The 15434-nt window shown below is 46.8% G+C and overlaps 1 protein-coding gene across 10 annotated transcripts in view; it reads right to left on the bottom strand.

Annotated features, from left to right (window-relative positions):
* Window positions 1–1163: 1163 nt before the first annotated feature.
* Plch1 (phospholipase C eta 1) overlaps window positions 1164–15434 on the bottom strand; it is a 189806-nt gene continuing 175535 nt past the window's right edge. For 5 of the 10 annotated variants that reach the window (XM_040269961.2, XM_078043527.1, XM_040269966.2 and 2 more), the window contains 9 exons: window positions 14617–14796; window positions 14429–14536; window positions 13756–13880; window positions 10776–10860; window positions 8792–8938; window positions 8498–8577; window positions 7505–7564; window positions 6724–7078; window positions 1164–4299 (listed from right to left, as the gene is read on the bottom strand). In XM_040269961.2, the coding sequence (XP_040125895.2) occupies window positions 2207–4299; window positions 6724–7078; window positions 7505–7564; window positions 8498–8577; window positions 8792–8938; window positions 10776–10860; window positions 13756–13880; window positions 14429–14536; window positions 14617–14796 (3233 nt within the window). In that variant the 3' untranslated portion in view covers window positions 1164–2206. Of the gene's footprint in view, window positions 4300–4587; window positions 4616–6723; window positions 7079–7504; window positions 7565–8497; window positions 8578–8791; window positions 8939–10775; window positions 10861–13755; window positions 13881–14428; window positions 14537–14616; window positions 14797–15434 lie in introns of all 10 variants that reach the window. The other 5 variants (XM_040269972.2, XM_078043530.1, XM_040269965.2 and 2 more) reach the window with 5 other exon arrangements.

The raw sequence follows: 15434 nt of genomic DNA, 5'->3' as shown, positions 1-15434 counted from the left end.
ACTTTGCTTCTGTCCTCCATGGACATTGCTTCTGCTGCAGACAGCTCTTCCAGCTGGAGAGGAGGCACAGGAGGAAGCTCTGGAACTCCACGGGTTCATCTGAATCAGACCCTACTGAGAACAGTGGCTCCCTGGGCTCAGAGCTCTCAAAGTACAACCATAAGAAGGCCTGTTAATACCTTGATTGAGATCTCACTTTTGTGATGTCCTAGGGACTGGGCGAGTCCCATATCCATTCTTCAAACAAGTGAAAATCCTAATGAGTCTAATCTGAACATCCAATGCTTTTATTAAAATATCCGCTTCCTTGCTCCTCTAGCTCATCCCCAGAGGATTAGCATGGAATCACTTCCCTTCCTACGTGTGATCAGGAGAAGAAAGCCACACGTGTGGGTGACAGGCAGACACGGACGCAGGACTGGTCTGACACCCCCGCCATGTGGCCCCAACCACGTATGTGATGATCACTTTGAGGCTGGGTTGGCATCCCAACGTAAACTAGATTTCTTTTCTTTGTTTTATTTTACTTTTTAAAAACAGAGTCTCCGTTGAATCAGAAAAAGCAGTTAAATTCTGTTCCTTTGCAAATGAATTTCAACAACTTTATGTCAATCTCTTCTAAAATAAAGATACTTTAGGAACAAGACCTAAAGATTGAAGTTTAGGGGCTCAGAACCCCCCCGAGACAAAACTCGAGGGCTCACTAAGGGTATAGCAGTAAGTCTCTCTTCCTCTCCAAGACATTCTTGTCACAACCAGCTTTCCAGTGCCTGTTCAAATAAATGACCCCAACTTGGGGAAAACCAGTGGGGGTCTGTGCTCTCCCTCAACTGACTCCCCCATCACAACATGCCAGATACTAGATGTGCCAAGGACAGCATCTCTCCCCCCCTTCCCCATGTGCCCCCCACCCACCCACCATCATGGCCACCACCACTTTGCAATGGCAATACCAAATGCAAAAGGACTCTTGACCTACAAATACGTTCTTCAAAACATAATGGAAACAAATTACTGCTTAACACTGTGCTCTGTAGCGGAAGTTCTCTATGCTGCTACAAAGACACAGGAAGGAGAGTGTGTCCCTTTGGGTGCTCTGGGTCCCCTCTCAACACTATCACGTCAACTTCAACTGTAAAAACAAAACAACAACAAACACCAAGTATTTAAAAATCTGCTAACTTTTAATCATATTTTCATGAATTCCAGGAAGAACATCATTGCAGTAATGTTACAAAAAAACAAAGAGGGACATCTGAACATGCAATTTTAAAAAATGGATTCACAGTGAAAATAATGTAAATCAGTACTAAAATAGAGTTACTTGGTTTACTGAAGGGAAAAGGATTTTTTTCCTAATAATCTATTCACTTGGATTTTATTATGAGAATTTTTTTTTCTTGAAAGCTTTGAGGAAGTGTTCGATTTGTGCTACTATCGTTTTCAATCTGATGGAAGTCCCTCATTCTGGAAGCCATTATTTGCAATCTATAACTTATCAGAAAATTCATAAGTACGACAAAGAGCTTGGCAACGGGGTTCTTGTTACATACAAAGCTGTTAGCAAAAATATGTAACAAAATTTTTGTAAAACAAACCATTTTGTCCCTATATACAGAAGTTTTGCTGTCTTCCAGCATATTCTAAGGGGGGAGGGGCTTGGGAGCAGCCATGCCCTCTTTGAATTCTCCTTCTGGTTGGGGTGAGGAAGTCTTAAAAGACAAAGGGAACTCTTTTAAACTTCTTTAAACTGAATTATAAAAATGTATCTGGGTTTCTCAATGTAGAAAGAAAAATGATAATGGCTTTGAACAAAGAATCATCCCTTTGTAGTTCACAGTCTCAACCGACTCAACAGTTAAGAGAGTAAAACGAACATCTGACACAATCTGAGGACACAGGAAGGGCATTTTGGGAGTCACAAGCACACTGTAGCCAGGCTGCTGGGGTTTCACATCTAGGGCATGCACGCATCTCACAGGGCACAGTTCACAACACCTGAGGGTGGGCAGCGCCTAGGTACCCCGGAACGTCAGGGAGTCTACGTACAAATCCACACACAGGGGGACATAGGAAGTCAAGTGGAGACCAAGGTACAAGTTTAAAAATACACTGGAAAGTCATTTCAAAGCCAGGGATCACAGAGGTGAACACACTAACGTTCTGCAGGATACCTGTAAACATTGGAAATGCAGCTTTGTGGAATTCACAGTCTCAAAAGAAAATAAATCTCTGGTTTATCGTCATTGCTTGGCTCAGTCTGCAAAACAGAACTATCTGAACAAAACTGGTCCACGTAGCCGTGGCGCAGGGCCGAGCAGGCCCCCTCGGGGATGCCGCGGCCCTCCAGGTCGCCCCCATGGGCGCTGCGCAGGTAACCTGCAATGTAGGAGCCCGTGGAGTGGCGGTTCCCGGCCGGGGCGGGGGCTGCAGGCTTGCTTCGGAGCAGCACTCCACCCCCTGGGTGGCCGCTGGGGCTCACCACCCTCTGCCTGCTGGCTTCCTGCTTCTCCTTGGCACGGCTGGCGATGTTGCGCACTCGGCTCTGACTTCTGGATGACAGTTTTCTGACCAAGGCTCTGGGAAAAGCACTGGAGTCCTGCTTTGAATACAGCACCTGGCCGCTGTCTTCTTGCTCAAAGGACACCAGCTTCCGGAGCTGCTCCGTGAGTGCATCGGAAGGCCCCAAGGACTCTGCCTTCACGGTTATGCCCTTCTTATCTCTAATGCCAGTTGTAATGAAACTCTTGCTAATGCACTGATACTTGCTCTCGAAATTGCAGGCAATGTCCTCTGATGTTAAATCCCCCAGACTTTTGGATTTGCAAGGACTTGGCAACTTTGAAGCAGGCATAGGTGGACGTGCTAACTGCTGGGACACAGGGGCATGCACATCTTGAACACTGGGCGGCTGGGACACCCAGACAGGGTTCATTTTTGCATCTGAATTTGAGAAACAGTTATGAATAAAGCCAGCACCCTGGTAGGTTAGACAAGAAAGACTTCGATTTTTGACCTCTTGAATGTGGTTGACTATTTCGGGGACAGAAGGGTGGACAGTCTCTTTGCAGTAGCCATTTCTCAGACCTCTCTGACAGTGCTCCACCACACCCTGACTAAACTTCAGTTCTAATGGGGAAGCCAATTGACCTGTTTCTTCTCTCCTACTTTCATAGGTTGTTGGAGACAGGACTTCCGTCTCCCCATCAATTTCCACAAGGCTGCTCTCTCCAGAATTCACACAGAGAGTGGGGTCCCCTATTACATCTCCCAACGTCAGATCAGGGGAAAGGACAGGGCTGAAGCTCTTCAGTGGTCCCCAGTCTTCTCTGCCAGTGGGACTTCTTGGAAACCAGCCATGAGGAGCATCAGGGGACCCAAGCAGCTTGCCCTCCATGGCCCTTGTCCTGGTTGTACCAGCAAGGTCATCCTCTGGTTTAACTTTAGAGACTGGAGCACCTGCTGCCTCACAAGCAACTGTCGCCAGTCTGGTGATCTCAGGCCCCGGGAAGGCGATCAGTTCAGGAGACGAGCACAGGAAGGACGACGTGGGCTTTCCCCTGCAAAACCCAGGCTGGAAGGGTTTTTTGAGGCCCTGGGGAGTTTGGCCTGACGTCAGGCTGTTGTTGGGAAGATGGGACGCTGCTGTGAAGGTAGTCTGATTACTGGACTCATCAAACTGGCCAATCAGGGCTGAGATGGAACTGCCTGGCTCATTGTCGTTTGTTAAAGTGACATTATCAATAAGATGGGAAATGTCACTCTCCTGCAGAATGGCAGTTGAGTGTAACTCGGGGACATCAGAACAGAGTGCGGAGACATCCGACAGAGAAAAGGAGGTTGTGGTCCTGCCCCCACCCCGGCCGCCCTCCAGGCTCTTGATCTCCAGGGTGCTTTGAGACAGGGTGCTCCCCCGCAGCGTGCTTCTCCTCTCCCCGAGGCCCTCCATGTCCACCCTTCCTCTGGTTTTCACACCACGCACATCGCCACGCTCGACTTGTGATGGGTGAATGGCAGGATCTGGAGCCAAACGCTGCCTCGGGGAGAGGGACTTGCTGGCACAGTGGCTCTCCTGTCCATCTCTTGTCAGACTTGATTTGCTTCTCCCACCTGTGGGATCCCGTGCGCCTAGCTGCTCTCCTGTGACAGACACGTGGGCAGCAGAAACAGTGGCGGCCCCTTGGCTGGTGTCTTTGTGAAGGAGAGCACTGGAGGAGGAGGACAACTTTTTGTTGAAATTTGGAAAATGTGGGTCTTTTATACTTGCCTTCTCCTTTCTTCTGCCGTCCTTATCCTCTGCTGAATGAAACAAAAAACATTTTAGGAGACACGTATCACTTTATGTACGACTTGCAAACACGTTTGTCTTGAGACAGACAAATGAAGAATGTAAATCTGTTACACTGTGACAATATCAGTATGGATTGCATAGGCTTGCAACAGTGTCTGTGTGATGGATACATGGAAAATATACTGATAGGAACTCGCTGCCGCTTCCCTTTGAATGTCTATTACATCAGCCAGGGATGTAATATGCATTGTCCAAGACACGTCAATGAGTTACCGTACTCTCACGGTGAGGATTACCTTCTGGTGCTTCCTATTCAGATTTGTACTACACAGAAGCATGGCAATAAAAACAGAACAAGACAGCTCTGTTAAAAAAAAGCATTGCAGTACCTGTAAGCAAGAAGCTATAAGCTTTCAAAGTCACACCTGTATCAGCACAGAGTCACAAACAGCAACATTTAAAAACCACCTTGGCAAAAGATGTAATTTAGCCCATTAATTTCTAAGACAAGTGGAAGGTACAGTAAATGCAGGAAGCTATGAGGATCTGTCATAAAGATAAGGAAGTGTTCATCAATTCTATGTCATTACTAATATCTGATATTTTGTTGGTCATATTTTTATTTCTAGTAAGCAGATATTATATGGTGTTCTCCCTTAAGAATGGTAGGAAGATGTCAGGCACAGAAAGGAAAACGGTAAAAACCATAGTTTACAGTAACCTGGGACCTCCTTATGGCCTAGACAGCATTGTGTGAGTAATTATACTTCATCAGACTTTCTATTTTGGTGGAGAGGAAGGCACCAAGGATTGAACCCAGGGGTACTTACCCACTGAGCCACATTCCTGGCCCTTTTTTATTTTGAGACAGGGGCTCACTATGCTGCTAGGGCCTCACTAAGTTGTTGAGGCATGCTTTGAACTCACGATCCTCCTGCCTTAGCCTCCAGAGCCATGGGGATGACAAGTGTGCACCACTACACCCAGTTTGATCATACTTTCTTAATGCCTTCTAAGACTTTTAGAGTCACCATATTCAAGAGACAATTTAACTTCTTATCAAATATTTTCCTAAGAAATTCTTTATCATAAAAATTTCTAAACCCCCCAGATTATAAACAGTTAAATATCCCAGGATGTCACTGTTCAGAGATGGTCACTGTAGCTTTTGCAAAGGGATACAATAATGTCTGGCATTCTATATTCACTTAGTGTTTTTTGCTACAACTTGAATCACTGAATGACTAGGAATTGCTCCAGATTGCCATAAGCCCAATAGATAAGACTAAGTTATATAACTATTTTGAAATGTTGCTTTCTAACTCACCTAAATGGTATTAACATCTCAATTGTAGTATAAACAAGGTAAAATATTACCCATTTCTATTGAACACAATTTTATCTTCCTAAAGATAGGGCTTTGAAATAAAGTTTACAGGACATATTTCATCTCTTCTCTGACTCTGCTCAAGCAAAACTTCAAACATTTAAACTCTCTGTTTCTCCTTCAAATAAATGGTTCAAGAATTGGTTTTTCTCCCTTGAATATCTTACAATAAAAACTGACATAAGTAAAATGAGAAAACAGAACATTAAAATTAATTTGATAAGAGCAAAGGGTTTGCTAAAGTAATCAAGTATCACTTTCTGCTTGTATGAGACAATTCTGATTTAACTAAAATATATTTGTTCCAGAGATATCAGATGGATGTAATTTGGGCCCTTAAGTTACATAGAATGGGACAGAGAGTCACAGGCACAAGTCAAGAGCTCTTTGTCACCTTGAAATACAGTGAACACTCTTTATCAAGTTCTGGAGATGAATCTGTAATGCATTCAAATTAAGGAAAAGATGGTAGTGCCTGACCCTTATGCTTGTGGAGCCTATGACTAGGCAGGAGCCATAGTCAGGCCTCCATCTTGGTCAATACCCAAGATCAGGGAGGTAAGATCCAGGAAAACATTGCTTCAACCACCTCTGGAGGAAGCAAAGATTTTAAGTGAGGAGTTAGTTTGCTTTTACCATCTTGTTTTCTTTCCCCATAAACACTTTCAATCACAGAAGTGTGTATGTGGTAGGGAAAGTAATACAACCATATTCAACCTCAGAAGAGTCAATATAGTTCTATTCAACCTCAGAACCACCAGTACGTATGGTGCCACCTGGAGGTGTTGCCTCCCTCTGTCACAGACCCACAACCTCCAGGCCACCATGTGATGGCTCCCAGGGCCTTCACCGTCAATATCAAATGGCAATGCTATTGTAGGGCTTGAGGTGAGGGGGACATAACACTTTTACTACTGTCCTCCCCAAAGTGTGAAACATACCAAATCATCTACTTTTCAGTATATTGAACTTTGTATGCAGAATGTCAACCCTGTTAAGATGGAATACAGGCTGAAATGCAGGGAGAGAAACCAAAGCCTCTTACCCAGAGAGTTGTCTTTCCCATCAGGGTCTTTTGCCATTTCCGATGCAGACAACGACAAAGCCCCCAGGAGACTTTTATCCACGGGCATAGAGACAGGGCGGGCTTGCAAGCTCCGCGTGGTCCTCCTCAGGACGCCATCCTGCTCTCTTGTGGCCTCCGACACCAAGTCCTTGATCTCCACCACTTCCTGGAAGCCCATCTTGCTCTTCTTCCTGCCTTTGGCTGGGGCGCTGGCCGTGCGACGCAGGATTCTGTCTCCAATCGATCGTTTCCGAACGTACTGGGAGCTGCTCTCTGAAGAGCTGTGCCTGGGATTCTTATTGAACAGCCCCTTCAGGCCCTGCAGCTGCCTGTTCTGAAGACACAAAAGGACCCACCAGAAAGTCAGCACATGTGATCACACCAACCACTCGCTTTTGAAATGACAGCTCCATGAAAAATGAACACAAAACGAGGTTTTACAGCCACTGAAGGAAACTCAAACCAAGAAGACAGCCGCTCACAGCAGGTATGTACACGGGCATGCACATCCCGCCAGCCTCACGTCTGTGGGGGAGGCAGCCTCCAGCTTCACCAACCTCTCCCAGGAGCCTCCTGCCCAGAGATGCGGGTGGGAAGGTTCCCACCATGAACAGCCTGCCACAGACGTCAGCCGCCCTGAAGCAACAGATGTGTGTTTCAAAGTGGGAAGCGGGAAGATGGAGTGACGTGAGGAAGCATGCTATGTGACCGCCCAGAGAGAAACAGGCCCGCAAGAACAAAGACCATGCGGAGCAACTACCTTGGTGGCTCCTAGAAAGTGCAATATAGTGTAACTGGGGTTGAGGATCAGAGGGCTCCACTGCAGGGAAGAACAGAGACACAACAGAACACAGTCTGCGCTCATTCCAGAAGACGAAACCAGGGGACAAGGGAGAAAATGCGCAGGCTTCCGTCAACCCTTCTCCCAGCGCCGTGGTTTCTTCCCTTGGGTTTAGTCACAGTGACGGTAAGATTCATCACAGTGATGGTAAGACTAGCCACACTGCTGCGTAGTCGACACGCTGGTAGCTTTCTAAGGATAACAGAAGCCACGGGGGCCTCTGAGCAGTCGCAGGCCACGCTTTCTGTAAAGAGGAGCACTGGACACACCATGGCTCTAGCCGGTGCTCTTTCAATCCCTCCAAGTCTCGTCTGGGCCTGAAAGTCCACCACGCCAGGCCTCCATCACTGGGAACGACCCAGGGAACTGCCTGTCAATCTGCAGGCCTCAAGTTCCCTCTGCAAATGAGGACAGCAGCAGCTGGATAGAACTAAAATATACTCCTGGGTTCTTTTAAGTACTATGGATGGTTTCAAATCCATTTACAATTTTTAGGTTTTCAGTTAACACCAGCATCAAATGAACGCATCCTGCCTAGGACTGGCCAAGGTCCCAGCCCAGTGAGAGCAGGTGAGGCATCAAGTATCCGAGACTAAACATTGTCCCCTGCAGCTGCCTGGGGCTTTCTAAGGATTAAAATGAAATTCAATAAAATTTACCACTCGACTGATTACCTGAGAATTCAACAGGGCCCTCAGGTGTAAGGAATGCATGCCTGCCCCTTAACAGTGGAGATAGCAAGGGCGGGTGGGGACAGGGCTGGGACAGCAGGCTGGGTTTGCTGGGCTTCCCCACCGTTTTCCATTAAAGAGCAGCTTGTCAAATGTGCATGTTGCTCTGGTGCAATCTGCCAGTCAGTGACTTTGTTCAGGACCATGTTACTGTGGCTTTAAGACCCAGGGTCTTTCTCACCTTTCCATAGATTTCATTGATTGTTATGTGGACAAATATGGATGCTTCTGTGAGTCCTTCCAAATAGACATGCCGATAGCCTAAGAAAAGCAAAGAGAGTTGTCACCTCTTAGTGGAACTTGCATTTGCCTTTCCTAGAACTTGACTGCAGTTCTTTACATTTTGTGAAGCACAGTAATGGTCACAGTTCTCTCATGACACATACGCTATAGGTCCTGTAAACCAGGTCCCATGTTAAATCTTCCAGAGAAAAAGGAATGGTCAGTACAGAGAGAAAAGGCCACTCATACCTACCGGGCACTAAGCTGCTGAAGGTCACAGTCCTTTGTCCCACAAAGTCTCGCCCAATGGGATCGTGATCCCATACCAGGAACCGAACCAAAGCTATTTCCGGCATGTGCACTGTAAATGTCAGGGTTTCTTCCCACACGGGGTTAAATCCTCAAAGAAACAGGGAGAGAGAAATCAGAACAGCTGAGGGCTTTCCTGGAAACGAGCGGCAGCATGTCTGCAGAGCAGACACTGAAAATTGCTTTCAATGGTTATTACAGCCGTGAAGATGACCAAGCCATTCCAGGATGTCCTACCGAAGCCAAGCCTCGGAGTTGACCCCACTGCCAGAAAATAATGGGTAAGAAAATTGCCTGTAAATGATCATATCAATTCCATTAATCTCTGATGCCCAACTGTAGGGGAAGCACTTTAATATTCAGAATGCTTCAGTAAGTTCCAAAATTGTAACAGTGATCTGAGAATATTTTAGCAAAAACAAAAAAAGAATGTTTCCTCCCAAGAGAATGAGGCTTCTCTCCCACATAGTAACCACCAAAGACCTTCGCATGAGGTTCTTTGCAGTTAACACTGTTACACACATACTGTCCCCCTTCATTCCTACAGCAACCCTCAAAGAGTGGCTGGGTAGGATCTGTGGTTCCCAGCATGGTGATATTTAAGAAGTGGGGCTTGGAGAAAGGTCATCAGATCATGTGGGGTATTGCCCTGGGGAAAACCTGATGTTGTTCCCATGGGACCTCGGTCACCAACCTAGAAGGCTGGTATGAAAGAACAAGCCTGGCCCTGCCCTGCTCTCCTACTTCCTGTGCTCCCCTATCACATCTGCCCTGCTCTCTACTTCCTGTGCTCCCCTATCATATCTGCCCTGCTCTCTACTTCCTGTGCTCCCCTATCACATCTGCCCTGCTCTCTACTTCCTGTGCTCCCCTATCACATCTGCCCTGCTCTCTACTTCCTGTGCTCCCCTATCACATCTGCCCTGCTCTCTACTTCCTGTGCTCCCTTATCATCTGCCCTCCTCTCCTACTTCCTGTACTCCCCTATCATCTCCCACTTCTGCCATGTGTGCCATGTGACGCAGCCAAAGGAACTCTTTTGCTATTTGGACTTTCAGTCTCCAAATTTGTGAGCTAAATAAACCTTTTCAAGTAATGAGGCTCAGGCATTTTGTTATAGCAATAGAAAATAGACTATGACAAATACTAAAAGGCAAAAATACATTTATTTGTTGGTGAAATCCTCTCAGATAATTACAAAAAACATTAGAAATTTAAGTACTCTATTAGTTTCTGGTTTTTCCTTCCTAAAAAGTGAAAATAAGTCTTGTTAAATGCATGTATTCAGGAGGTATCAACCACTTTGCCCTATAAAAAACCTCAAGCTAATGAAATAATTATAGGCTAAAAATCACTGAGAGGCTCCTCCTGAACAATAGAGGAGATTCTCCTTTTGTTGACTTTGTAATGACCTCTCAGTTACATCTGTGACTAAGAAAAGAAAGAATAATTTATTGAGCACTAGTAGGAAAATACAGTATAGGAAGATGGCTTTCTTAAGCATGTTACTTGATAAATAAGAAGTGTGACCTGCTCTTAACTGCCACCATCAAGGTCTCCCGATGAACCACAAATTCCTCAAATGTTTGGATGAACGTGGTTTAAAAATTATTTTAGCATATTCACAACTAGAGATTGAGAAAAATAAGCATGTAAAATGTTTACCCAGTGGATGAACAAACACATAAAATTTTAGACTACATAGAGAAAAACTCTTTATGAGAAAAACGTGGCCCGTTGGCCACAGCACACATTGGGGAAGTAAGCTCCCAGCACATCTTTAGTTTCACATCCCCACAAACGAAACTAATGGCAATTGCAGATCCTAGGAATGTGCTGCTCTGCTAAACAGGAAGAATTTTCTCTTTCCAGGAAGATTCTAGTTCTAGAACATTCTTGCCACGAGTGAGCCCAGGTCTTCCCCTTACCATTGTCGTCCACCACTCGAGTCTGATCTTTACAGCAGTCTACTGGCAGTCCGATAATCTCAACCTCAACAAATGGGTCGATGATCTACAAGTGCAAAGAAAGTATCGATAAAAACAATACATGTCAGGCTGGGGCTGTAGCTAGTGGTGGCGTGTTTGCCTCATGGGGGTGAGGCCCTGGGTTTGGGCCTCAGTACCACATCAAAATAAATAAGTAATAAATACAGATATTGTGACCATCTACAACTTAAAAAAGAAGTAAATGTCAACTCGAGGGCTCGTTATTTTGGGAATATTGGCTATAATGTCCACATCTCAACAATAACCAATTTTACTAGGCAGTTGCTAGGTGTAGCAGAAGCAGATACAGGAGGCAGGAATAACAGAAAGGATGCTAAATCATTGTTAGGTGATATTTGTCAATGTTGCATACACTATACCCATGAACCTACAATTTCAGCCCAGGGTCCATACCCAGGAGAAAAGAGGTTTGCCTAAGGACAGATGCTCTTGGTGGCTGTATCCCTAACAGTGGAGCATTGGAAGCCACCTGGATGTACCATGGGAGATGACTCACTGTGGAATAGCCATTCAATAATGTTACACAAAAATTTTAAAACAGAACAAAATACTGCCTTGTGGACATAATGGTGGAAAGTCAGACGTAAATGAGCACTTACAAGGAGAATCCGTTTACATCAAGTTGTCAGTAGGTAAACCTGTTCTGTTGCCATGGGGCTGGCGTTCACTATGGGGTTGGGGGAGATGCCAAGGTGGGAGGTGGGTGGGGGCTTTCTAGGCCCCAGATGTACTCTTGACCTGGGTGGCTTAGAAACCCATTAAGCTATCCATTTATATATATACACAATCAATATATATATATACCTTAAAGGAGTTAAATTGATTGTGTATTTTAATGTAAACTTAAAAGTATTAAGATTAAAAAAGTTAAAGTTTAAACACGTATGCACATCTCATCTGCTGCACACCCTCTGTCCAGGTAGGAGGCTGCTTGCTGGTCCTCTGTGAGTGCTCCTCTGTGGGGCAGGTCCTGGGCGATGAGCAGGGAGGAAACAAAGACCCAAGACCAGGGGGAGCTGCTCTGGGAAGGCCTAACAGGGAGCGCCCTGGACGCCCAGGAGCATTTAGGAGCTCTGAGAGTGCTGTTGTTGCGGGAGTCTGAGGGCAGCCGTTGTGGGGACCAAGGGCTGAGCCATGACAGGAAACAAGGGGACTAGGCTAGGCACAGTCCTTTTCATTTCCAAACACAGGATCATAGTTCACTCTTCGTCTATGACTTGTTTTTTAGGCCACCATGTTTTCCCTTGAACAGAGCTTCGTGGTAACCTGGCTGCTGGGATTCTGGGGGACCTAACGAAAACATTTCTGGTCCAAGAATCCAGCACCGCAGGCCTGGAGAGCTACCTACTGCCTAAGACGGGGGCTCTGGTGCTGGCTTGGGTGTGTCCTGTGACCGTGAGCTTCAGCTTCCACGTCTGTGAGCCTGAGAGCCACGTCTACCAAATCCCCTGTAATCAGGTGAGACCCCCACAACACTGGACTCAGACAAAGGGAGCAAGGCTGGGGAGACTCCAGAGGCAGAAGTCCCCGGAGCCAGTGGCTGCAGAGATGTATGCTACAAGTGGGATAAGTGTCCCACAAAGGCCCCGGTGTTTAGAGCTTGGTCCCCAGGGAGACACTGTAGGGAAGTGGTGGGACCCTTGATGAGGACTTTGGCACAGGTCCTTAGGTCACTGAGGTGTTGCTTGGCAGGGGGCTGTCCCTGCTCCTCCTCTTCCTTTTGGTTTCCTCCTGATAAGGTGAGCAGTGTCCTTATGCCAATTCTCCTGCCAGGACATGCAGCCTCGACAGAGGCTCAAAGCAGAGGGGCCAACCAATCACAGCCTCCTAAGGCTCAGGCAATAACAGGATGGCATCAAATCAAAACGCTTCTGCACAGCAGCAGACAAAAGCATGAACAGAGCCTAGAGAACGGGAGATCCTCAGATAGGGGATTAATATCCAGAAGACACCAAAGAACTCAGAGAACTTAACCGCCAAGACCAGAAATTCCAATCTATACATGGGCAAATGAACGAAAGAGACACTTCTCAAAAGAAGAAAAGACATGGCCAACAAACATGAAAAACTGTTCAATATCTGTAGCAATCGGGGAAATGTGAATCAAAACCATACTGAGATTTCATCTGACTCCAGTTAGAATGGCAGCCCTCAAGAATACAAACAACATGCTGGAGAAGATATGGAGGAAAAGGAGCACTGTAACACAGCTGGTGGGATTGCAAATTAGCACAACCACTCTGGAAATCAGCACGGAGTTCCTCAAAAGACAAGGCATAGACCCATCATATGACCCAGCTGTAGCACTCCACGGCATCTACCCTAAAGAATTACAGTCATCATGCAACAGGGACACATGCACACCCCTGTGTACGGAGCCCAGCTGGAATGATGGACCAGCCCTGGGAGAAAGGACGAGAGCACAGGAAGGGCCAACAGGTGGGGAGAAGACAGACCAAGAAGGCCAGGATCAGCTGTGAGCCTGTGACCCTGTGGAAGGAGGCTGTGGTCACAGAGGGCAGCATTTCCACTGGACCACAGAGGTGCCGCAGGAGACAAGGAGCACGTGGCTGGCAAGAGGTGAGAAGTGTGGGAGGATGGACTGGTTCTTGGATGGTGGCTCTGTCGGCAATGAAACCATCCTCTGTACCTGGCCTCATTGCCAGGGTCAGTCTTGAACTCCGGGAGAGCTGGCTATCAGGGACTCAAGCCCCCAACATAGGCACAGTCCAGCAGGCAATGTGTGACGTGCCAGTGTGTCCACACCAGAGGAGCTGAGGCCGGCGCCCACCTATGAACGCGGCTGTGCGCACACGCCCAACTACGTTTCAGAGGAAACACCAACAGGATGGAACAATCTCACCACGAGCCCTCAGCCACTCAGGGCCCCCCGGCTCACCTCACCGCGGTCTCCGAACATGGAGTCTGGAGGCTTGGGCAGCTGCTGTCCACTGATCACTTTCAGGATGAGCTGCTTTTTGGGGTTGGCAGGAAGTGGATCGCCAGAGAAAGGGTTGAAAGTACCTAGGCCAAGAGAAGCGGAGGCCAGTCAGTGGGAGGAAATACACAGAGTCAAGCTCTCAAAACAAAGAACCAATATGCGCAAGTCATGAGTGTGCCCTAGGACAATAGAGTCATCACATATCTGGGCTCAGCTTGTGCCAGAGGCTGTGCCAGTTGGGTCTCATCAGAACCCATGCCCCAGAGGCTCTGATGGCCCAACAAGAAGCCATGACTGCAGTGCCACCAGGGTGCGCAGGAAGAGGAGCCTTCTCATGTTCTACACAGCACAGCAGGACAACCATGTTGACAACATAAATGAATATTTCAAAATAGCTAGGAGACGATTTTGAATGTTCTCAATACAAAGAAATAAGTCTGAGGAGGCAGATATGCCAATTACCCTCACTGGATCATTACACACCGCACCCCGTCAACATGTACAATTACTATATGCCAATTAGAAATAAAAATACTTTTTGAAGCTGTGTTGCACAACACTGGGGTCTCACAAGGGCATCTTTTGACAGAGTTCACCTGCACTGAGAGACACAGCTGAAGTTCACGCCCACCTTTGCACATTTGCTGGGGCTTGAGGACGTAGCCGCAGTTGCCATTGGTCTTGAACTTGGCGCGGTTCAACTGCATCATTCGCCCTTCAGACTGGTAGTTGAGTGCCACTGTGTAAGTTCAAAGTTTGAGAGAGTTAGGCAAGGCGGGCAGCAGTCAGAGCACAGAGCACGGCTCTAGAGGCACGCACCTAGCTGGCAGCCTGCGTTCCAGTAGGGCAGAGGGTTGAAGTTACTGGAGTCGATGCGGTAGGCCGAGGGGTAGATCCTCGTGAGCTGTTTTTGGTTGTAGATCATGAACTGCTCGGATTTCTGCTGGACCACCTGATGTGCTCTCGTTTCACTGAAGGATAACACATTTCCCGTGGTTCCTGGTGGTTTTCAATAAAGAAAATAGAAAAGTGAGAACTGCAGAAAATAAGCATCCCTCACGAAAGACTACAATTTCAGTGTTCACGGAAAGCAGTGAAAAGGCCGACTCCCCCTGCTCCGTGAAGAACCTTAGTCTTACTAAATTCAACAGAGTCTAGCTGCAAGGAACAATTCGCACATGGTGACACCCCCTAAAGTCAAACCAGGCTCAGCCACCCCACCCATCTCATGGGCAGGTCTGGTTAGAGTCAGAGTAAAGAATGTGACACACAGAAAGGCAACTGAGGCAGGTAGCCCAGGTAGTACAGCTCTCGTTTGTCATGTGAACGGTCACCACTATGACTGGCCAAGACTCGGCTACTGTCACAATGGTAGGTTACAGTCTGTTTGCATATCACGTGAGGATGCAGTTCACTCACTACACAAGGAGAAACCACAGGACAAAATTAAATCATCCATGAAGGCAATTTTAGACCAAAGTCGATTCATTTAACACCAGGGTAGAAGGGATTCCTGGCTAAGAAAGACCCATAAAATTCCATTCCTCTGACTCTTGCCAATCTAAGGCCAAATCAGAACTGTGCACTTGGTATGGCACCTGTCCATATCTGGGTCCCACGTTTTCCCCAGAATTCCA

The sequence above is a fragment of the Ictidomys tridecemlineatus genome, chromosome 3, assembly GCF_052094955.1.
Source record: "Ictidomys tridecemlineatus isolate mIctTri1 chromosome 3, mIctTri1.hap1, whole genome shotgun sequence".
In the NCBI taxonomy this organism is placed as follows: domain Eukaryota; kingdom Metazoa; phylum Chordata; class Mammalia; order Rodentia; family Sciuridae; genus Ictidomys; species Ictidomys tridecemlineatus.
Note: the sequence above shows the minus strand (reverse complement) of the source record. Positions and strands in the feature narration are given on the sequence as shown.